This window comes from Gallus gallus, chromosome 2, assembly GCF_016699485.2.
Source record: "Gallus gallus isolate bGalGal1 chromosome 2, bGalGal1.mat.broiler.GRCg7b, whole genome shotgun sequence".
Lineage (NCBI taxonomy): Eukaryota > Metazoa > Chordata > Aves > Galliformes > Phasianidae > Gallus > Gallus gallus.
The window spans coordinates 33,678,176-33,702,460 of NC_052533.1; the positions used below are offsets into that span (position 1 = coordinate 33,678,176).

Here is a 24,285-nt window from a genome sequence, read left to right on the forward strand (position 1 = left end):
ATAAATAACACTTCTATTTAGTGTACCAGTGACCTGGATAATAGATACAACCTTCTGCTTTGCTATATCTGTCCAGATGCAGCTGCTGTCTCCTTGAAAGTATCTGTTTTCAGTGCAGCATTTTGAGCGCTCAGTGTCCATCAATTAAATACAGCTCTCCACACAACGCTTCATAGGACTAATGCTACTGGGCCTGGAACGTGTGGATTAAACAAAAGATTGGGGCAGTGTAAACATTCTCCGAGGGGTTATTGATGGTGTATTAAATTAAATGCTGATGGATGTATTCAGACTGCTCAGCTGCATCAAGAAAGGCTGCTTGTTTTAAACACTTAAGCGTATAATCTCCTCTTGATGAGAACATGTAGGGCTGTTAGTCTTAATGAGAATTATGTGCATACATTGGACAGGACGTATGCCTTCAAGATTAATGCCATTGGTTTGTATAAAACATCTACAATCAATATAAACTGTTTTACTCAGCCATGAAAGCCTTTATCACCGTCTTAGAAGCAGTGCATCAAACACAGCCCCTCATCTGTCTACATCAGGGCATGTCTACTAGCACCAGCAATTGTGAGACAAGCAAGGCAGTGGATTTACAGTATGTCAGTCCCTCAGTGGTAACAGTCAGAGCTTGTGCTTTGCACCTCCTGGCAGACACAAGCAGACTCCCTTCCATTGCTCCAGCAAGCACATTCTTGCATGGCCAGAGTCATCAAGTGGTCCCAAGTTGCTGCTGGCTTTATCTTCACTGCCTCTGGCAAGCGAAGTGCTGTTATCCTCACTTTAAAGAGTTCAAAGTTTTAACTGATCTCAGAGAAGCCCAAGGTGAAGTTGGGGATTAAATCCAGACAGCTGCTTGACTGCTGCCCTGTCCTGTCCCTCTGCTGCCAGGCCCAGCAAGGGGAATGGGCACACCTCCAGTGAGGGAGGACGCCTGCATTGCTGAGGGTGTTAAGGTGCTAGGCGGTACAGAACAGACATGGACATTTGAACTTGAAAACAATACCCATCCAGCTTTGCTGGTATTACTTGTAATTTCATTCATTGCAAGCCATGTACTGGGCATGGGCAGACCAGCAGCAATGAAAATTTTAAACTTACACGGTAAAAAGTGCTCCATAATGGAGTTTTGAATAACTGTGTTAAAATATATATGGGAAAAAAAGGAAAAAAGTATGTCATTAGGGTTGCATAATTCAACTATTTAGCTGTTCATCCATTACAACTATCCATATTCATTTAACAAATTGCAATCCACATTTGGGAATAAATTGTGTAGCTAAATGCCATAGCATGTCTATTTAAATTCAAATCTTTGCCACAAATAAATAATTCAGATATGAAGACATTAGAAGGCATCTGGAAAATAAGAAGGCTTTCTGACTAGCTAATCAGCAGAGATGGATCGGTGCAGGACTCAAAAGATTTGGTTGTGTGCTCTGATTTTTGCTGTTTGTCTCCTGGGGGATGCTGAAAATTTATGTTATTTCACTACGCCTCTGTTTCCCTAAATGCAAATAAAAGTAGGGGGCTCTACTCCCATGTATTGATCTGTGGATACAAAATACAACAGCAAGACGAGCTGTTCGTCGCTTAGTTTTGACATTTAATAAATCGGCCAAATTCAACAAATACATTATTAACATGACTTTTTCATCCAACATTAAACATCCGATGCGAGATGACACGCTGTTCATGCAATCACCAGCCTCACCGAAAGATGTCAGCTAATACATTATTTACTAAGTGATATGGAAACGGCCATTCCTCATTCATCCACTGTAAAGTTGGTAGCAATATATTCTCATTTAAGCCTTCCAAATGCTTTCAGGTTGTTTTTTCTTGTCAGGTTGGGCACAGTAAATCTGAATTAAGTCCTGCCTCGCTTCAGTCAGAATTAGACTGTTTTCCAAAAAGATTTCTTCTTTCTCTTCCAGACGGTGACAAGGCTGATATTTCTGCCAGTATTTATCCAGACATAAACATTATTGCTGGAGCACTGAAGCTGTATTTCAGAGACTTACCAATTCCCGTGATCACCTATGACACCTATTCCAAGTTCATAGAGGCAGCAAGTAAGTATTGCATAGTAATTTGTACTGTTCTTCAATTACGTTTCCCATCCATAGCACTGTTCACAATAAAGACAGACAACAAATTGGAAACGGGCATTTCTCAGCCATATATTTCTCTTAAACGAAAGTTTTGCCCAATTGCTAATGTAGAAGGAACATCGTGCAGGTAAAAAAGAACTAAAAATTAATGTAGAGTCTAAAAATACTTGACTGCTTAGCAAAGAATGTAGAGATCTGTGATACCTAAGAAGTAGCACACTTTCTTCTTTTAAAAGGATCCTTAGTGATTTTGAAACGGCAGTATATCGACAAGCAAGAGGTCTGTGTCACCATGCTGGGCTCACCTTCTGGTCACCCAACCTTGCACTGCCCTTGCAGCCACGGGCAGCTTTTGCGCTCTTCTCTTCCTCCCGAGGCAGAGAAATTATTTTATAATTATTTTATATTTAAAATTATTTTATAACTCATCTTATAAATATCATGCTCAGAGGAAGCAGTTCCTATAGTGAAATACAGTAATCTTTTAAAAGCAGGGCATAAAGTTTCTTAATCTTCTAAAATTTCATGTTCCTGATACCATTCCTATGAAAAGTCATGCAACAGATACAAATCTGACTCACTTCATATTTTTCAGCTAAAATACATGTAAAAACCAATCAGATTTTTAGAGAGACTGCCAGTCTTAAGCGAGCACTGATGTTCTCACGTCACTTATTCCAATGTATTTAAATACGTTCAGCAGTCTCACCTTGTTTGTGTAATTCCATGTCACTTCAGTCTCTACCTAAACTTCAGCACAGTCCAGTATAATCAAGAACAGTCTCTGAAGCACATATCCACACTCCCATCTGTTTTGGATGGCTAATTGAAGTAATCTTATGCGAGAATTAAAGAGTCAGTTTCACACAGTGTATTATGAAGAATTTAATGAAGCTCAGGTACTGTACCGACTACTGTAGCTAGAGCTACAGACTATAGAGAGGGTGGTGTCAGACTGGAACAGGTTGCCCAAGGAAGTTGTGGATGCCCCATCCCTGGAGGCATTCAAGGCCAGGATGGATGTGGCTCTGGGCACCCTGGTCTGGTGGTTGGCGACAATGCACACAGCAGGGGGGTTGAAACTAGATGATCTTTGGGATCCTTTTCAACCCAGGCCATTCTATGATTCTGTGATTTTATGACTATGGGGTGGTTTTTGTTGCTGATTTCTTTGTAAAATCACCATTCTTTTGAGAAGTTGCTTCTGTGCTCCCTGTTTATGAGTTTGGTATTTATCCCTGCAAGCACAATCAGTGGCTTGTGAAGGACTCCATAATGACAACTTAGCTTCCTGAATTATCGCTGTTTACAAATGAAAGGCTCGATTAACATTAAACTGTTTGGTGTTTTACAGAAATCTCCAATCCTGATGAACGACTAGAAGCAATACATGAAGTGTTGATGTTACTCCCTGCTGCTCACTATGAGACACTTAGATACCTAATGATTCATCTCAAAAAGTGAGTTAATTGGCATGCAGGATAATTCTTGAAAAGCATAAAAATTTTCTGCTTTGAAAGATCAGTATTACAGAAAATATCAATAAAGCTTCCATTCTGGCACTACCACTAGAGCAGCAACATTACAAACAAACAGACAAGCTATGTTTGTAGAAGTGCCTATAAACTACGCACATATATTTATAGTGTACATTCTTCTGCTGGAAGATCATTGCAAGCCTTTGAAGAGTTAATTGAGATTTGTCACATTTCTCTGAGGCAGATTATATCTGAAAAAATACCAGAATGGTGGTACTTTAGAGAAGTGTTAGATGTTCTGTGGCAAGCCATTTGATCATGCTTTCCTCCTGCCTCCCCTTACCTCCAGCTCTGTCCTCTGGTATTACAGCCCTAAAAGGAAGGAGCTGTCTCTCACTGATTGTCTGCTCTCTTCTTCTTTAAGCCACAAATCAAGTGGGGCCTATTTTATACTACTAGTAGAAGCAGTTACAGGCTCTTTCCAAGTATTTCATATCTCCTTCGTTTTAAAACACAAAGGGATAGGATGCCTCACTCTCACTAATTTCAAGCAAAAATGTTCTTCAAAATTATGCTAAAACCACAGCTACTTTGGGCATTTGCATGCCTCAGAAAGTCTTGTTTGCAAGTGTTTAAAAACTGAAGCTGAGTAGAGACTGACACAATCATCTCAAAGCAACCCTCACTTTAAGAATATATTGCCTGAATATATTTAAGAATATATAACGCTTTTCTTTGGTTAAAGTCAGTGATGCTACTTGGAAATGACAGAAAAGGGGATAAGGGAGAAGTTAAACTACTTGCCTTTGGAGAATTTTCTGATTTTCATCTGCATATTCGGCACTATTAATACCAAAGTGAAAAGGAAAAGACCTCAACTCATGTAAAATCACATCAGAGAGCTTGTGTGAAGTGCATTTCATGTTTAATCAGGTTCCCATCATGCAGAGACTTTTCTTTGTTGGCTCAGGTCATTACCCAGAGTAATTTTTCCTTTTGATGAGACATTACCTGGGCATGCAGGATCTCCTGGGGACTCTGCAGCAATGAGATGTGTAAACACCCATCCTTGTAGCACGTCTGCCTGGACGGTGGTTCAGGATGGATGTGGTTCAGGATGAACCGCGCCAGCTTTTAAGAAGGTCTGTGGAGGCTGCAGACAAGCCAGGGACCTACATACAAGATCGGTGTTTTCATGTCCCAGAAGCAATTTTTTAATAGCCAAGAATTTATTTGTCTTCTTTCTCTTTTGTGAACTGCAGTGCAGGCTTTTGTTGAGCTGAACTACTGATGAGACAAAAAATATTCAATCAGCTGATTAATCCAACTCTCTGAAATACTTTCAAGCCATGCAGTACATTTGCTCTCCTTTTCCAAATTTAAGCTTCCAGCATCTGCACTAAAATCAAATGCATGTCAGTTCCTATGGAGAACTTGACAGTGAGATCCTAATGAGGAAGAGGGAAGGTTCTAGGTTGAGGCTATCCTGTAGGTTAAACATAGGGCCTCAACTCCATCCATAGAGTCCTTCCTGCATAAAGAAAACATAAACTGTTCAAGAAGTCTTTTATGTAAAGACCATAGAGTCACAGCCTCTACACTAGCATTGGTTATTAACAGAAAAGAAACTGTGTTGCGTTGTTAGAAGTACTACATATTCATCTATCAACTGAAAGGGACACAAAATTGAGCTCAGTCAAATTGTAACTACCTTTCCTGTATCTATTTACTGCCTTTTGCCTTCCTCCATCAAAATGGCCTTGCACATTCAGGAAAATCCAGCAGAGGATAATTAAGAATGAGTTTTGTCAGCCAATTAATTAATTGCTATCTTCAATCGAATCAGAATGTTCTTTCTGGTAACATTTTACTCGGAATTGGAGAAAATAAAGCAGAATGAGCAGTCCCCCCTGTGGTGAAACACATATAGCACTATCCACATTGAAGCTGTGCAGCTGAATCTCCTCCGTGCTCACCCCAGGCCTTGCTGGCAATAAGCTGCACAGAGGTGCTAGTGAGATGTATAGTGAGATGTATGTGTTACTGCACAGCTGTTCAACGTTCCTGTTGCATACAGGCGCGGGAGGAAAGCAGTCTTGGGCATATACTTGCACAGTTAGTGCCTGAGGCTAAGCAGGCTTGGTTTGCCTTTTCTCCTCACAAAGTTCAGGTAACCTATTTGTTAGAATGTGGTGATGCATCTGTGAGTAGGGGCACTAGTGGATTTCTGATCTGAAAGCAAAGAGAAACTGTGTTTTTCACTGATTGTCACTCTTTGCAGGGGGCTGGAGGTAGATGGAAAAACCTGATCTTGTATGGACCTTGTGAATGAGAAGGCCAGAATGTCTCTTCTTGTTTCAGCCTCTGTGCTCCCTGGGAGGCACCCACTGCCCAGCTGCAATCCAATTGGGAATTACTATGTCCAGGGGTAGTCCCAAGTGCTGACCATACTCAGCACGACACACACCAAGCACAACACAGAGAGCTGTAATTACTGTAGAGTGGGGGACTGCTCCATGCATGATAATTTCAACCATGATTACACTTCTCAAAAAAGCCATTGCCACCAATTCTTACACCTTAACAGATAATAATAATGGAATAATCACTGAAGAGTTGCAGGAGGGGTTTTTAAAGGCTCTAAAATACACAGCCCAACCATAATTGCATCGTACTTGCAATGGAAATAGTTACTGTGGAAATAGGTACTATATTGAGTGAGAGTAAAAACTGCTACTGAAAAATTACCATTATCGGGCAATGCTTGGTGTGAAGCAAGGCTGCAGGTTAAGATGCAATATGTATTTTTCTTCGGGGAAGTAAACAACTACTTACTTTTCTTTTCTATTTTAGGGTTACTTTGCATGAAAAGGAGAATTTTATGAATGCTGAAAACCTGGGAATAGTGTTTGGGCCTACTTTAATGAGACCTCCAGAGGACAGTACCTTGGCTACTCTGAATGACATGCGGTACCAGAAGCTAATTGTGCAAATTTTAATAGAAAATGAAGACGTTCTCTTTTAGACAAATACGGGCACACCTTCAAAACCACTTGTTTTCAAATAATTAGTTTGAAGGGAAAACAACGTTTCTTTAATTTAAAAAAAAATAATAATAATAATAATGAAGGAAAAGTTCCTTGGCTGCACTTCAATTTCTGCAAAGCTGCAGATGGATGCCAAAATGTTTAGGGAAAGCCTGTGTCTCATAGACATATGCCTCTTTGTAGAAGGGGGAAAAAAAGGTCAGAAAAAATCCTCTCACCTTGTATCTTTTGCCTTGCCTCGGGTGTATATTTGTTTTGAGAAGCTGCAAGCAATTTTGTTAACTTATTAAGAAACACAAAACGTATTTTAATATGGCTAGAGAAGCAAAAAGGTACTTAATCAGCATTATTTGTATACAGCTATACATTTCCCTCTCCATAAGACATAATTATATATGTCAATTGTGAAACAAAACCTATATTATAAAGATATTTTTACTTTACCTAGCTGAAAGAATGGCATTTTATTTTAGCAAACTACAAATCAATGCGGTGCATTGATTGTTTTCCACATTATTCTTTCCTGCGTTTTTGCTATGATATACTGAAAACAATTACCACGAATGCAGTATTATCCTGACATACCTCTTTCATGGCAAATGTTTTAAAGGAGAATCTTTTTCTTGTGTGTATTCCAACTTTCCTTAGGTTTCTTTGCATTTAGGCACTAGCATTCCAAGACTGCGTAGTACACTTCTAACCATTTTGTATTTCCCAAAACATAAAGTATCTGCTCACTTTTTTTTTGTTCTGTTTACTCCCATATATAATATGATATTGAGAATTTCCAATAGTCCTGGTGGTAGGATCAGTTTCACATGCCAGATATTTTTTTAATTATTATTTCATTATTATGTAAGTTAAGTGATGCTGGGACACTGGATATTTTCTGGCCTTGTTGAAAAGTCAGCACTTTTTTGAGTTAAATATGAAGGATTTGGGTTTTTCTGTAAAAATCAAGCTATGTTTTGTCATGTTTCTGTATTTATAAATGTACAGTAAATCTGCTGGAAATGTAGGTTATTTCTCTTGAATGTGTTCCAGATGGTTTGTTGTTTGTTTTTGGTTTTCTTTCAAAAAAAAAAAAAAAAAAAAAAGGACAAATAACCACAAGAATATGGAAATGTGGAAGTTGGTAATTTTAATTATTACCAAATTTTAATATTTTTCTCCCCTCATAAACATTGACTACAGAGTTCATAGTCTAACTGCAACTTATCCCTAATGTTAAAACTTTCTCGGCATGAGCTGTTTCTGCAAGTATAGAAAATCAGCATACTTTACTACCAAACTCAATTTTCAGTACGAAAGAAAATATAATAATCCCTCATCTTGATTGTTTGTATGATATGGTGGGTAACTCCATTTCCTGAATTATTTCAGGGAGCACGTGTTTCTATTCAAATTGAAAAAAAGTACATGTAACTATGATAATGAAGGGAAGTGGAGGCTATTACTGTAAATTTGTTGTCTTCTAGAGAAATAACTAAGGGCTAGATAGATTAACCCAGATTGCAGAGCAAATGCTAAATAGTCTGAGTTCCCAATACTTCTATAGATCCTCCTGACTTGTACAGGACTATTTGTTGTAGGTTATGTACTACTTAATACCGTCATAAAAATGATCTGGAAATGGTTTTATTTTGTGAAGTGAAATATGCTTTGTAATTTATGATAGTGTAAATGGAAGGAAAATCCTATTAAATGTGTTAAAGAGTTCTGGTGTCTGTCACTGACTACCATGGCAAACTGCCAAATGAAAATCAATCACTTACTAACTACTGTCTTGGCATGGCTGGAAAACACTTGGAAAATGTAGAGGAGCTTAATTGAGGCAAGCAGTTTCAGATGGGAGCTTAGAACCCCATGCAACCAAGCCTCTGTGCACCAAGATTTACTGTGATCACTCCGAACCACCTCTGTGTATAACTTCTAGCAAGTATAGAATCAAAAATATCAATTCAATCCATCTTAATGCTTTCCAAAAATCAATGATATCATCACAGCAGTTTTCCACTCCCTTGAATGCAGACATTTGCCTAGCAATGATTTTCTTTATTTTTTCTAGCCTGTTCAGTAGTGTGTTATTTTGTAAAGGCAGAAACAGTACTCTAGTGCCATTATTCTTATTTTTGCAGGAAGACAGGCAGTTCTGTTTCTGTTCCTTCCTTCCCCTCTACCATTGGCAAACTGGTAGTCTTTGCATGTCTGACAGTCTGGGATCTTTAACACGTCCCAGCCGAAGGATTCAAGCAGTATAGTCAGAAATACCCAAGCAATAGCATCTCTAGAGGGGACAGGAGTTTCTCATACATTCAATGGAGTGCTGAATACAGGTCTGCACCTCAAAGCCCAAACAGCCAATTAACAGTCCATGTTTGCTTGGCTAACGTGGTGCAAGTGTCCTCAGGAGCTTGCTATGGAGATAGTAGGCTCCCTTCACCTAACACAGGACACAGCTATGTGGCCTGGGAATCAGGTGAGCCGCCTGAGCAAAGCCCAGTGTCAGAGCCTCATTCTTCTCCACGTCCTTGAGAAGGACTTTGGTGGGCTGTTGCAAGGGCTGCCATCTGCCAGTCAGCAAGCCCCATCTCCTGGTAGGGTGCAAGCTGCCCTGCACCCCAACAAAGCTGGTTGCTGCACATACTGCGCTGAGATGACTCACGTCCCACACAGCAGAAATGTCTTAGTTGTGCTAATAAAACATTGCGTGGAGTTAATGATTTATAAGGCAGTCACTTTCATCAGTTTCGTGGAACTGCTGAAGTCTCTTCTTTGTGGCAGAGTCATTGTGAGACTCACTGCTGTCTGGTTTAAATATTTTGACTCTGATGGGAAAACTAAAGGAAATGTTTCATGAGAACAGTGCAGTCTGATATTTACAGCCTGTGTTCCACACAGCACAGAGCAGTGCCTTCTCCCTTTTACCCACACCAGCTGGTTTCCTTGTCTCCATCCTCTGGAGTCCCCTGCTGCACAGCTCGCCCACTCCATGCTGGACAAGAGGCAGCACATGCTGTGCCTCTCTCCAAACTGAGTGCAAGGCTGGATGGGGAGCTGCCCAGGGGTCTCTTCAGCTGAGATGCTGGGTCTGGGGCTCTGATCTGGGGGCTCTTCTATTCAGACATCAGCTGTCATGAAACTTAATTCTTCCTCTCTCCCACTGTCAAGTACCATGAAATTGGACAAAAGATTCAAAAGTTACTGGGGAAGAATTGGCAAAAAGAGAAACAAAGAGCTTACAGACAGTTTCTATGGGAAAACTTACAAATGAAGTTACAAAGGAAACAGCTTTGCTCTCAGCTCCACTGCTCTGTGAGCTGATCATAGAATCATAGAATCATAGAATGGTCTGGGTTGAAAAGGACCACAATGATCATCAGGTTGAAGCTACAGAACAGGCAATTTAATTTTATTAAAGCAAAAAGTAAGACTGCAGTTTCCTGTGCACGCAGTAGCCTCAAAACACACAGATGAGGAGGCAGATCTGCAGACGCTTGACCTGAGACACTGGGAAGGGCTATATGAGGTTTGGGATCTCTTCTGAGATGAGCTGCTTGAGGAGAGACCTGAGCAGTGTGTGACTGCCAAATTTTGGACAAAACTGTGGGTGAGTATCTTGCAAAACCCTGGTGTTAGTAAGATCTCAGAGAGGTGCCTGTGGTAATAATTAGCTGGGTTGAAAGAAAGCATAAAGTCCCATTGCCAAAGAGGTGAAAGTGAGCACAGGTACTGCAAGCAGTTTGTGAAGCACGTGGAGAAATCATGCCTTCTGTGATAAGCTCAAACACAGTGCAGGTCTGTACAGGCGGGACAGTGAGAGCTGCCTAATCCTGTTGGCACAGAGCACCACCTGGGCTCACACAATCTGCAGGGAGGGCACTGCCTGAGCCCACCCTGGCTGCTGCTCTCCCATCTCCCATCCCACCTTGACGAGAAGACAGCCTACAGCCACAGCACTGTGGACCCCCAGCTGCTCCCACACACAGCTGAGCTCTGGCAGGACAGAACCTGCCCGGTACCCTTCATATTTCCTTATTGACAAGCACAGACTCAAGGTCTGCAGGAGAGGGAGGGAGGAGATTTGAGTGCCAACAGACAGACCCCACTGCCAATAGCCAGGAACTGATGAAAACTGAGCTGGAAGGTAATTCACACGTAAACAAGAAGAATGCCATCTAACTGGATCCTCAAAGCAAAATTATGTTGCTCTATCTTCTCAGGCTATCTAAAGGCGATGAAGAGACTCTTATCTCGTTGAGATAAGAAGAGTAAAAGCATCAGTACATTTTATGTTCTTTAGCTAGTAGAGATTAATTCCTTGATTAAAGCAAAGATCATGGTTAAAAATCAGAAATCTGAACCCTAAGAAATGGTGGTTATTGCTGAGTGCTGTAGGGCCCGAGCATTTACGACATCAGTGGATCTTACTTGGCCCATACCTTACACTCTCTTTCCCTTAAGGCATGGTCTTCTGGTTGTAATTATGCTGATGCTATGACTAAAGCTGGGATTGGGAGTTCAAATAATCCAGCCTGAACGACCTGGATTATCGAAGGGTAGTGTAAGGGCTACAGTTTGAAAGAATGTGTCCACTGGGGCCTATAATTTATAAGCTGCAATAGAAACAAACAAGGGGTTATAAGTGAAGAACCTGTCAAGGTCCTGTTTATGTTATTTTGGGGGTGTCATGAACCAAGCTTACCTCTGGATTCTGGAAGCTGCATTCAGTGCATGATCCTGCTGGGCCTGACAAGGAGTCAGTGTTACCCCTTTTCTCAAAAGGATCGGCCATTTGTCAATATTAATAAGCAGGTTAAGATGAGGACTAGGGTTAAATTTAGGGTTAGGAGCTATGGATCCTGAAGAATGCAAATTGCTGCTGACAGTATTTGAAGATACCTTATTTTCTGTTCTACTATCAGGTGTGTATGTGTATGACCAATGCGCACAAAGGTCGGATTTACTACATGCTGCTGCCCAAGAACATTAGAAGGAAGCCTAGGGTACACAGGTATTTATAACAAGGTGATGAGGTTAGGGTTTGGTTAGGAATCCAGTACTGAGAAACTTGTTTTGTTACTGGATGCTTTGCAGCCCTCAATATTAGGAACAGCTGATGTCAGTAAGGGATAGCTACTGGGGGACAAGAGGGAAGAGAGCAAGAGTGTTATAGACCCAAGTCTAATAGTTACAATTGAGGTAGGAATTAAGGTTAAACTTAGGAAATCTGAAGCCTAAGAAGAGAATCAGGGTTAATGCCAGTATATGTGGAGTAACGTCTCTATTCATACACGATGTTGATAGGCATTAGTGCTTTATGGTCTGTTTTCCTGAAGCTTTGGGCCTTCCTTTTAGGCATGGGAATTGTTAGGGTGAAGTTTCAGAATCTGTTGTGCTCTGCGCTGAATTTATTCATGAAGCTGAATTCTCCATTGAATGACAGTGATCACTAGCATTAACACAAGCTGATGTTCTTGGTTCATCTACAGGGCTCGTTCCCTTCATAAAGCTACCATTGGGGCTCGTGTAAGGGTACTGTCCAGGCTATTGCTGGAGGTCAGATTAGGAAATTTAAGACTACGTCTGTGTCACTCAATAAAACAGGGCTAAGGACTTCTCCCAAGCCAAGCAGCACGGACTCCCTGTCCACATTACGCAGGACTTAACTGAGGGCCCCTCAGGGGCTCAAGGTGTCACCTGTGGCTTTTGAAAGTATTCATTTTTTCTAGAGACACTGAATCCAAAATTGTCATTCAGTGCCTGTAATACTGAAATGAAAGGACCATGTTGCAGCCCATCAAACTGGTATACTCAGTCCCTGAGCTGAGGTTGTCCAGTGCATGTCCTAGACTGCAGCATGAGGAGTGGTCGTACATTGGCCTGCTGAGGGCACATGACCTGTTGCAATAATGCTGGAGTACTGTGGAGGGAGACAAATTGATGTTGTTTCGTCTATTCTGTGTAAAGGAAGTAAACATTTGCTCTTACTGTCTCCAAACCATGCCTGAGCAGAGTATTAAATGACATTAGGCCAAAAGCAAACCAGGAAGTCACCATGAGCACTAAGACCAATTCAGGAGTCACAAATTTCAAACTCACTCCCCATCTCTTATGGGTTATTTTGGCGATACAGTCACAGGCTGGGTGTGAAATGCTCTTTTTTGTACTGGATGCTGCAGTCCCACAGCATTATCCAGCAACCTGGTGTCAGGAAGAAGAATGTTCCCTGCTACAAAATAGCTGGAGTCCTTCACCGTGGTTATAGCAAAGGCGAAGGTTTGAAATGCTGCCAGCACTTGGAAATCTAAAGCTTAAAGAATTGACATAATTGCTGACTTCTCCAGAGCAGACATCCTGGTGTAGATGGGAGCCAATTTAGCAATCATAGAATCATAGAACCATAGAATCATAAAGGTTGGAAAAGACCAGTAAGAACATCTAGTCCAGTCACTGACCCATCAGCACCATGCTCACTAATTCATGCATGTCCATGTCTTCTTGTGGTCTTTTCCTGTAGCTTGGTTATAATTAACCATAATTAGTGGGCTGACATACTCCTATCAGTATGGTCCAATCATACTCAAAAGGAGCATATTACAGCATAGAAGAATGGGCCCTACAGTTAACTTTTACAACGTATTGGGGTGTCTGTTACAATCCTGCACATCCACCTTAGCTGAAACTACAAAAACACATTAGTTTTGTAGTCTCTCCCAGCAAAAAAAGAACAGAATCTAACCTCAACAGTCATAAAATGAAACTACTATCTAACTTCCAAGTACTGATAGAATGTTAGACTGTTTTGCTTTCTTTTTATATCAGTTTGATAAGTATATACATGCTGAAGTAATGCAACAAATACCGATGCAGTAAGGGGCAGAATAAACATTTTTCACTGTCAGAGCTGTTTTTGCTTAAACACTAATCTTAGTGACAATCTCAGCTGCACTATGGCTGTCTGTAGCAGTGACTTTCAGGCACTGAGCAGGTTTTGCCATTCTCTTGTTCAGCCCCACACACCCTCCCATATGCACCATCTCTTGCAAAGCTTTCCCAGTGGCTTGACCCTGCCTTCAATAATGTGCCAAAAAGGACAAATCTCCTTCATTGCAAGGTTCATAGAAAACTGATGACTTTTTTGTGTTAAGTCAGCTGAGAGATCGGGTCTATGGTAATCAAATTAAAATAAAAACATCATATATCAGTGAATGTGTTGTATAAGCCTATACAACTTATAGGAAACTATAGATGTTAACCTATAGTGCTCTGTGAAAAGGACAGTTAGTAACTGTACAAACTTCACTTACCCCTGGCACTTTTGAAAACAAGGAGAGGAGAAATGCTTGTGTTCTTTCTCCACAGATACAAACACATAGCATAGCAATGGCTTATACTCACTGCAGGAAACTGGATCCCGTGGTTTCAGAGCTCAATGCCCTGATGCTATGAATCTCAGAAAATGAAAGTTGTTTACTTGTGAGGATGCAATTCTTCTCTTGGTAGAAGTCACTGGTTTATTTCTGAACAGATATATTTTTTTGCTGTATGACAGAGTGCTTTCAAGTGTGTGTGTACACACACATCTCCCAGTCCCAAACCCTTTGTTTGAAGAGAGCAGTTTATGGAGCAGTGTAAGTGCACACCCTGTCTCCTCGCGCAATCACCTGCATTCTCCAGTCTTGATGTCTCATCATGTTGAGCCAGGCAGTGGCAGAGGTTGGGCTGCAAAGAAGAGAAGGCTGAAAGGTCACTCCTTGACAAACTGCTCCACGAACAGCAGTGACTAACAGAGAGGGTGGCAGACCAGAGGGATGTTAGGAATCACATGAATTTTACATGTCCTATTTCTCCAAAGGACTGATCACTGAGTTTAATGCATGGTAAATCTTTTTTCTCCTTTCTGGCTGAATGAAAAAAAGGTACTGTGTTCAGTTTTGGACCCCACACTCTAAGAATGGCACCAGGGCCCTGGAGGTGTCCAGAAGGGTGACAAAGCTGTTGAGGGATCTGGAGCACAAGTCTTATGGGGAGCAGCTGAGGGAACTGGGTTTGTTTAGTCTGGAAGAAGCCTGGGGGAGACTGCATCACTCTCTACAGCTGCCTGAAAGGAGGCTGTGGTGAGGTGGAGGTCAGCCTCTTCCCCCAGGTAACAGCAATAGGACAAGAGGGAATGGCCTCAAGTTGCACCAGGGGAGGTTCAGGTTGGATATTAGGAAAATTTCTTCTCAGGAGTGGTGCTACAGTGGCACAGGCTGCCCAGGGAGGTGGTGAAGGCACTGTCCCTGGAGGTGTTCAAGAGCCATGTAGGTGCAGCACTGAGGGACGTGGTTGATGGCACAGTGGGGATGTGGTGATGGCCGGATTTGATGTTCTTAGTGTTTTTTTCCAACTGTAATGATTGTATTCTATATTTCTGTGGCCAGCATCACACAACAATTCAAAGTCCCACATAAATACATTAAGTATAAATACCACATTGCACTGCTTCTTTTTCTCTCAGCATTACAACTACTGCACTCTCTTTTTAAAGATGCCCAACTAAAGACAATTCCATTTTCCTCAAGCCTACAAAGTGCTCATCTGCACACACCCATCACGTGCACAAACAAAATGCACACCGGGTTCCTCTGGACGTGTTACAGCCTCAGCCCTGCCAACACCGCACCTGTAGCCCTGTATTTCATTACACACTTGCGGTGCTGCCTTATCTGAGAACCGCTCCGCAGTGCTCTCTCCTTCCTGCCCTTTCACTTCAGCTGTGCCACAAACACCGTACCAAGGCGGTGAGTCGCCCTCACGCCGCACGGCGGGAGAGCTCCGCCCCTCCGGCTCCTCAGCCGGAGACCCCCGCGGCAGCCCGGGCCGGGCCGGAGCTCGGGGCAGGTGCGCAGTTCCCGCCGCCTCCCGGCGCCGCCGCTCCGCCCACACCTGCCGCCCGCCCGCCCACCTCCAGGCCGAGCTGCACCGCCGTAGCTCCCGGCTCACCGGCCATGGACGCGTAGCGGCGGGAGGAGAAGAGCGTTCCTCAGGTCAGTGGACGCAGGGTGGGAGGGAGAGCCCCCAGCAAGGCATCGCTCCGCCTCCCCGCTGCCGGTCCCCTGCCCACCTGCGCTCGGCTGGGCACTCGCTGTCCGCTCGCCCTCAGCCCTCCCGCTCTGACGCCCGCCCCTCTCTCCCGCAGGAGCCCCCGCGTCGCGATGGCGGACAGCGCCGCGGCCACCGCCGCCGCTCCCGCCGCCGTGAAGGGCAGCAGCTCGGCGGGGCACTGGTGGAAGTCGCTGACCGGCAAGAAGAAGCACAAGGAAGCCGCGGCCGCCCCGCCGCCCCCCGCCGAACCCCCCGCCGCGACCCCCAACGCCGGCTCCCCGGAGGAGCCGCCCCCCGCTCTGGGTAGCGGGGAGCACCCGGGTGTGGGCGGTGGAGCCCGACGGAGCCTCCGCGTCTCGCACTCGGGCCGCTTCAAGGAGCGGCGGAAGGTGCGCACCTCGCTGCTGGCCGACGGCCCCGAGGTCTTCGACGGAGCAGAGCCCGGGCGCGCCGCCCCTGAGGGCAAGTAGCCCCGGGGAGGGAGAGCAGCCCCGGGGGCTGGCCTCGCTCCTCGCACCCGCTCGGGGGGCACAGCCTCGGGGGAGCCCCGTACGCCGCGTGGAGCCGACAGCAAGCGGAGGCCTATGGGACTGCGTGCGTGATGAGGAGCGACGCTTCCAATCGAGGGACGACGTGATTGCCTTAACGATGATACCAATGGACATTCCCCGCCCTGAACTGCGGTGGACAGGTGCAAAGGTGCTATCCCGGGGTCTCCGTGCCTTTCCTGGCCCTGTCTGCGAGCCAGCGCTTCCCGCTCGGCCTGCAGCCCCCAGCCAAAGGTTCACTACTGCCTTTCGAAGGAAGGGGGAACGACACGTTTGGATCTGATTTCAGGGCGAGGGATCTTCCAGCAGTGCCTCCGAACTGCTCTTGGTGGTGGGTGTGCAGGGAAACAAGCCCTGCTTGTGTTTAGATGCTGGGGGGCGCAGGTGCTCAGGTGCTCTCAGGCATCGCATTTAAATATGCAAAGGCAGGAGCGCATTGTTTTCTGCTCTTAGTGCTAAGCAGGTGATTCAAGAGGTTAGTCTCCCATAGCTCTGTTACAGAGAGAGGCCAGTTGTTGTCTAACAGCTCCCATGAAGTACCCAGAGAACCCACCGTTTTCTTATAATTGATGATAACTGGCATAACAAAGCTTTGATGAAGAAATGCGGAAGACAAGACCAGCCCTTTAGAGCATGGGTCGTGTGGTACTTTAAGTATGGTGATTGGCTTTGGAACCACTGGAAGTATTCTTTAACATTTACTGTGTACCAGGCTCCTGGGGCGAGGTGCAGAGCTCCCGAGACCTCTCACTGTCACGCTTTGCCTTGGGCAGCCCCATCCCTGCAGCTCCAGGAGCTTTGGACAGAGTAAACCGTCCACCAGATTTGCACTGGTGTTGTGCCTTACAGAGCAAACTCAGCTAAAAATACTTAGCAATTACACATTTCTTGACAGTAGATGATGTAGCTGCAACTGCCTTATTTATTTTTAAATGAATTTGCAATATACTTGATATCATTGAAACAGTTTTAGCCTTTTTTTTTTTTTTTAATGTGATATAAGATATTACATCCTGCAGGGACCAAAAATGATCTCCTAACAGTCAAGTATGATGCAGTTATGATTTTGTTTGGTTGTTGTAATTAATTATTTAAGGTAATGTCAACATAAAAAGTGACCTGCAAGTAAAAAGAGAGATGAATTCTGAGTGAAAATATGGATTGAACCTGTCACTGACAATCAACGAGATAATGTTGTAGAGGCAGGACTGGTGCCCTGTGGTTCACTGTGCATAATGGTCTATAATGAACTTTGAAAGCTCCTGTGCAATAAACTAAGACAATCTTGCTGCCTTAGTTAACAATCCTTCGCTCGGCTCCTTCAGCCTCCTAAATCCAAGGATAGTGGGACTGTATCATCATAAACATATTTTCATAAGAGTCTGCTTTCCACCCAGTGTGCTTTTTCCTTCCATTTAGTAAAGCTTCAAAGAACTGATTGCTTTTGGATTGCCCTGTGTGCTCTTGCCTACATGCTGACATTGCAGAGCGAGGATGGGGCAGCTCTTGGAAGCCACCACTGCTGCTCCTTGGAGATGCTGCTCCTACGTAGAACTTGTTCACTGAGGGGCACCTAAAGCCATGAATGAGAAGTGACTGGAACAAACCCCATCTTGTACAGAGGGATCTGAGAGAGATGAAGTTTAAAACTGGGAATGGAGGCAGCAGTGACAAAAATAATTTAAGCAACGCTGTTGTGAAAAGATAGTGTTTCCACTCTAAGCTACTTCTTTCTACAGCGAACCCCTCTTTGTTCTTTGGAAATTGGATTGCAGGTTCATTGGCTGAAAGCCCTTACTTGGGCACAGGGTATCTACAAATGATGGTTTTATCTGAGAAGAACTCTGGTATGATGTTCAGATGGTTGCTGCTAAGATTTGATACACGTACAGGTTAATATGTGACTACGTATTAGTCATATCTGAAGTCCTGATGACTGGTACTTCCAGCCTGGAGATTTGGTCAGAATATGAAGTCCACAAATACACATAAATTGACTTGATAGCAACTGTCCTCCATCTTAATCGTGACCTTGAGCTGTGGGAAGGAGAAGTAACTCTATCTTCCTGCTCAGTCAAATCCTTGCTTCAATGAATTTGATAGCAGCCACTGAAAAACTAGATCCATGAGAAAACTGGCTGCCTGCCGTGTCTCGCTTTCCACGCCCTCTGTGCAGTGCCTTCAGGTTAGTGCTGACCTGGGTTGGCTCAACACGAGGAGCCCCACTGGCCATGGCCAACTTGTATGGCAGAAATAATCCTCTTCTTTCTCAGCCTGAGCATCAGATGAAGATTTAAGCAATGTATACGTCTGTAAATGAATTAAGCTGATACAGGAAAAGCACTACATTTTATGGAGCATCTGAATTATTTTTTTAATCCTTGAAGTAAAGAAAGATTGAACTTTCTTTTGTATCAGAATACTTTTCAGTTATAACAATAGTGTAATTCTATGCAGTGAATTATTAAAAGGCTGTTGGCATTCTTCGTATAGTTGTTTTCCTCATCTGGCATTCTTAGTGTACGTATTTTCCTCATCTTCTTATAAAGAAAATGCATCAGAAGGCAGGTTTAGGAAATGAGGCAACTGCAGAAGTAGTTGCTGTTTGTTTTTAAAAGTAAAAACAGCTTATTGGCAAAATAAACAGAAATAAGCAGATGAGGTTCAACCTCAGCTACATCAGCTGTAGTGCAGTTTTCTTGAGATTATTGCAAAAATTGCTAAGGATTGCAGGTTATGGGCAAAACTAAATACTTAGTAAATAGCATGAACTTTTCAAATAAGCCTGCAAAGTATATGCCTACTTATTCTTGCTCTTGCTGAAGCCAAAAATAAAGCTCTGGGTGGCAGTCTGGTGAATCATTCCCTGCTATTGTAGGCTGGTCAGTCTGGCACTCAACAAAGATTATAGCCCACTGCAGCACCTGCAGAAAAGGATCCTAAATTGGAAACACTGGGTCAAATGCTGGAATAAATACTTGGAAAGCCTCAGGAGTTTAAACCTCAGCTTTTAGGTCATGCTGTTGCTTGAACTGAACTGAAAGAACGGAGAATGGACTATGTGAGGTCCTCACAGATTTATTTATGTAAGTTTTGTCTTCACTATAGTGCAAACAGCGATAGTTTTGTATTTGAGATGTAGTAAAGTCTCTTGTCTGTTGACAAGATAATCTCATAGGAGGGCTAAGAGCTGAAGGACAGAGCTCACAGCCTTGGCTCAGGCAGTACATCTGGATATCTCACTTTAAAGCCTGTGTTTAATTTAGCACGTTCAAACAGCTGATACCTAATTGGGATGAAAAGCTGTTCCAAGTGCAGGTGCAAACTGGAAGCTCGTTTTGTACCCTTTGGGGATCCTATCTAAACAAAGAAACCCAGGCCTGGTATTTTCTAGGATGTCATTTCAAAACTGGGGTAAGAAAGTGCCAATTATAGAATGATATTTGAGACCGTACAATTACACTGTTTTGAAAAACAAACCTTTCCCCTTCATCACTAATTTATTGTAAATAGGGATGGGAGAGCTGCTGGCTGTGATTTTTCATTTCAGAATAAAACAGAGGGGATAAACTTGCTCTACTTTATATACCAAAGAAGTAGTTTATCTGTTTTAGCCTTAAAGACGCATGTGAAATTCACAATTGGCTCCAAGGAACAATATTTAGATGTAGTCTTCACATAAAGCATATTGATTAGCAGTTGCGGCTTAACAGTTTGATTTGCCACTCACTTGATCTAGAGAAAGCAATATAATATCAGATAACGTGTTTTGGGGATAGAGAATCTCTTTTCAGAAAGCTCCAAGGGCTGTTTTTAAATGAAAAATTTACTCCCGTGTATAATCCTCATCAGAGCAAAATGTCATATTTCATATGAGTGAAAATGAGAATGTTTTTTGGGGTATTAGTTGGCGGACTATGGGTTATTTTGGAAGGGTTGGAGTTGGCTTGATTCTCAATGGCAGGAAACTTCTGCTACCTCCTTCTCCTCGTGCAAAGCTGCTGTTTGTGGTGGCTCTTTCTGCCTCTGTGTTACTGAAAATAAGAACCACACCTACATGTGTCAGTTGAAATGAAAAATCAGTGTTACTGTGCTCCCTTCTTCTTCAGTAGCTTACATTCTTTTCACCCTGCTGGCATCAGTGAATTTTGCTTCCCAAATCTTTGTTTTGTCCTCAGTCTGCAAATGTTAGGACAGATAACCTCCACTGAGCTCACAAGTGCTGCTCAGTGACAGAAGAGTGGGCAGCAGTGGCCGAGGGAAAAAGAAAATATAGGGCAAATCCACTTCTGCATGTGCTTCTGGGAACCTTCCCACTCAGTTTTGTGATCTGGAGCAGAATTGAGCCTTGATCTTGATTCTGGAAATGTCACCGCCTGAGAAACATAGTGTGCACATCTTTGGTTGAGTTTATCTTGCTATGTGCTTGCAGTGATAGAGCTCTCCAAAAATCAGTTGGTTTAGCTGTCCTGTTGAACTGCCCTGGGCTCAGGGCTAGGAACAAGGCATAACCTTAAAGGAGCAATCCTTCCAGTGTTGCTTCCTATAAATGCTGTAGCTCAGACCTGTGCATTGTGGAGAAGGAAAAAGCCCACACGAGCTGTATTTTCTGCCTCCTCTATTTTGGGATTCTTTCCTTGGCATAAAAGCACTATAACAATCTCCTTGCTTGCCCCAAAAGCAGCTGGAGAAGTGGACTTCATGCAATCAGCACAAATACAGCATACGCAAGGACAGCATTTTGCACTTGCACTCTCTTGAGGAGACAAACCAACTCCTAGACACTACACCACACTTTTAAAGACAGTTTAACTCTACCTTCAAGGCCAAAAAGCTACAGTTTGTTGCTGGCTCAGTTCTCAACCAGTTAACGGTATAGAGGAAAATGCCTCTGGGTGATATACTAGCTATCACAGCTGCTAATTAGCATCTGCTGAATTGCATCTGGAATGGAAAACATCAAGAAAGTGAGGAGTCACATTAGAATAGCAGATATTGTTGTCTGTGGCTGAAATCATGCAACCTCTGGGAAGCTGAGGTCACATTTTAAGTGATCACTTGCAGCACGTGAAGTATATAATGGACAGTTGTTCTTCCTCAGTTCACGTGTTTCTATTTTCCTGCTGTAGTAATTTATAATACAGTTATCTTTTCAATGACTAATCTTATATACCATGTGTTAACTCCCTGGTTGGTTTTATTGATTTTCTTTCTTTTTGTTGTTGCTCTTAGATAGAAATTTGTCTGGACATGTCCCCTGCAAAAGGTTTCCACAGAGTCTGCAGACATTCCTGTGACCCTTCTTTACGTAAACCTCAACTCAACTCAATAACAATGCTTTGCAGTTGTAAGCTCACCACAGAAGGCAGATCACGTTCCCCAAAATAAGCATTCATCATTCCTACCTTAAAGATAGAAAAATCATGATATGGAGCTTAAGTAAGGCTCTCAAATCTATACGTTAATTGAATGAAGCATCTGCTCAGGGAGCAGAAATTAGGCTGCCCACGAAAAGCAAGCTGTATTGAGTGGTTACAAGAGGTTCAAACGGGATATAAAGTTTTAAGTCCCTGAAAGGAGCCTTCAGAAACGTGGGAGTTCTGACAGCACTTAAATGAACTCGCACGTCGTTGCATGGCTACCTTCAGTACAGTTGCTGAAGCTGTGCATTGTAAACCATGCTTGAAACACTAAATGGATCTGAAGAGACAGGCAGAAGTCTCGAAGTATTGCAGCTGCGCTTGTGACATTGACATCCCACTTGTACACATAAGAGAAATAATTTTGCTATAACCTAAGCTGTGAATCTAAGCCAGTGTAGTTGTGCTGGGGCATATCTCCCCTGACCTAGCTGCAGATTTCTAGTGTGTAACGTCTACAAAAGCACTGAGGTGTCTAATTCCACTCGCTCCAATGGTGGCTCAGTACCCCTGTGGATATGTGCTTCTCTGAAACCTCATACAGAAAGGAGCACAGTCACACAAATCTATCAACATTTGCATGAAGACAAAGAATTTTAAATAGTAAATTTCTGGTATATTTACATGGACAAATAGAGTTAAGAATGCAGAAGGACTGTGTAAGAACAAAAGCACTTTTTATTATGTCTTTTCAGCTGTTTGTGCTGTAGCGGTATAGTTCCTTTCTCCCCTCCTCCCCGGTATATTCTTCCTTTCCAGCTGCTATTTGATCTTTTCTAGTCTTGACTCAAAATTATTCCTTACAGAATCTCTCAGAGAAGTGGTTTCAGTTCAGACTAGTATAACATTTCGACAGAGCCATTGTTCTTTTGTTCTTTTCCTCTAGATCAGTTTTACTTCTAAACAGCTTCTTTATAAGCTCCAGTGAAATCTTCCTTCTCTCTTTTTGTGTGTACTGAGAACAAGACCAAAGGTTGAGGATAGTTTTAAGTCCTGAGGTGTGTGAGCCCCCACTCCCTCCCCATGGCTCGGTGTTGGTTTCTGCTTTGGCCTTTCCCTGTTCAGCTTTGCCAGCCAGGATGGGGCACACCCTCACCTAGCACAATACAAACCCATTTAATTAAGAGCTATTCAAGCTCTTTTTTTTTTTTTTTTTTTTTTTAATGTTTGCTTCAACAAATGCCCATGTCAAGCAGCAGTCATACGACACCTTTCCAAAGCTGCCAGTCCAGAGCAGAAAACAGCAAAAGGACTTTTACTCACTTGTAGGACTAAACTGTTGCCACAAAGATCCACGGCTTCTTCTCAAGACTGAGGAAAGGTCACTTCCATGGCTTTGCTGGTTCTTTCTGACATTTGCATGCTCTACTGCAGTTTCTAGAAGTGATACCAGGAAGTTTTAGCTATTGGGGGAGGGTTAAAAATAGCAGTACAAATGGAACTTCTTGAGATCGAGTGTGTTTGCACGTGAATGCCCAGTGTGGACTAGCAGATGTGGTGTTTTCAGGATGTACATGACACTCAGCCTTTGATATCTGCTCGCAAAATGTCACCTGCATGCATGAAGGATTTGCATTTTGGCGTGGGCCTGTGCAAATCAACATAAGCTATTGTGCACGGGAAGCATTTTGATAACGTTGCATTTGTCATCTTGCTTGGGGGATATAGAGATGTTTGGAGAGCTGCTGCATGAGCCACAAGGCTCCTCATGTGGCATTGCACACGAAAGCTGTTTGGCAGCCCTCAAGAATTAGAGCTCAGTGAACAAAATTGAAAGAGAAACTTCTACTGGAGGAGTTAATGCCACAGGCATGCTGGAGGAGCACATCTTCATTAGCAGTCTTTTCCCAATTAATGCTACCTGTGCTTTGGCCTGTGCAATCAGCATTGACGCCTGTTGCAGTCACAGCTCCCCCACCTGCTTTCACCTGCCATTAAGTAGTGCAAAAATGTTATCATTTGGATGTGCTGGACAGATTTGAGAAGGGATATGTGGTTTACTGAAGGCTTGACTAAAGAAAGAACTTGGATGAGAGCCATTTTAATGTGATAAAATAAAGCTCCTGCATTAGCTAGTTAAATTTATGGAGTGGGATCCTCCTGTCAAAGGTCCATACCAGTCATCAAGCACCCCCGTGAAGTTGTGGTGACTGAGAGCTGTAGGATCCTATCTGAAGACACTGTGGAGCTGATCTACCCTTCTGCTCTAGCAGGAATCATAGAACCACAGAGTCATTAAGATTGGATAAGACCATTAAGACCATTGAGACCAACAATCAGCCTATCCACACTATGCCCACTAACCCATATCCCTCATTGCCATATATACACGGTTCTTAAACACCTCCAGGGACAGTGACTCCACTACCTCCCTGGGCATCTTGTTCCAATGCATCACCGCTCTTTTGAGAAGAAATTTTTCCCCATATCCAGTGTGATCTTCCCCTGACACAACTTAAGGCCATTACCTCTTGTCTGGAGGATGTGGTCCATGCTCTGAGGACCTTACAAATGAGACTTGTTACCCTTGCTAGCACGTCAGATCCTAACAGTATTCATATTATTTTCACTCAAATTATTGG

General features: G+C 43.1%; 2 protein-coding genes and 1 long non-coding RNA gene across 5 annotated transcripts in view; 2 read left to right on the forward strand and 1 right to left on the reverse strand.

Annotated features, from left to right (window-relative positions):
• Window positions 1-8,364, forward strand: part of CHN2 (chimerin 2) — a 162,103-nt gene extending 153,739 nt beyond the window's left edge. For all 3 annotated transcript variants that reach the window (XM_425997.8, XM_046932420.1, XM_040692943.1), the window contains 3 exons: window positions 1,944-2,081; window positions 3,475-3,580; window positions 6,452-8,364. In XM_425997.8, the coding sequence (XP_425997.2) occupies window positions 1,944-2,081; window positions 3,475-3,580; window positions 6,452-6,623 (416 nt within the window). In that variant the 3' untranslated portion in view covers window positions 6,624-8,364. The remainder of the gene's footprint in view (window positions 1-1,943; window positions 2,082-3,474; window positions 3,581-6,451) is intronic.
• Window positions 2,081-23,075, reverse strand: LOC124417710. Its single transcript, XR_006937048.1, has 3 exons — window positions 22,967-23,075; window positions 14,047-14,370; window positions 2,081-5,129 (listed from the first exon to the last, which is right to left on the reverse strand). It is a non-coding gene; the product is annotated as an uncharacterized LOC124417710 (long non-coding RNA).
• On the forward strand, window positions 15,579-18,773 carry PRR15 (proline rich 15). Its single transcript, XM_004939383.5, has 2 exons — window positions 15,579-15,677; window positions 15,830-18,773. The coding sequence occupies exon 2, from the start codon at window positions 15,846-15,848 to the stop codon at window positions 16,203-16,205; it is 360 nt and encodes a 119-aa protein (XP_004939440.2). The 5' UTR covers window positions 15,579-15,677; window positions 15,830-15,845; the 3' UTR covers window positions 16,206-18,773.
• Window positions 23,076-24,285: the final 1,210 nt, after the last annotated feature.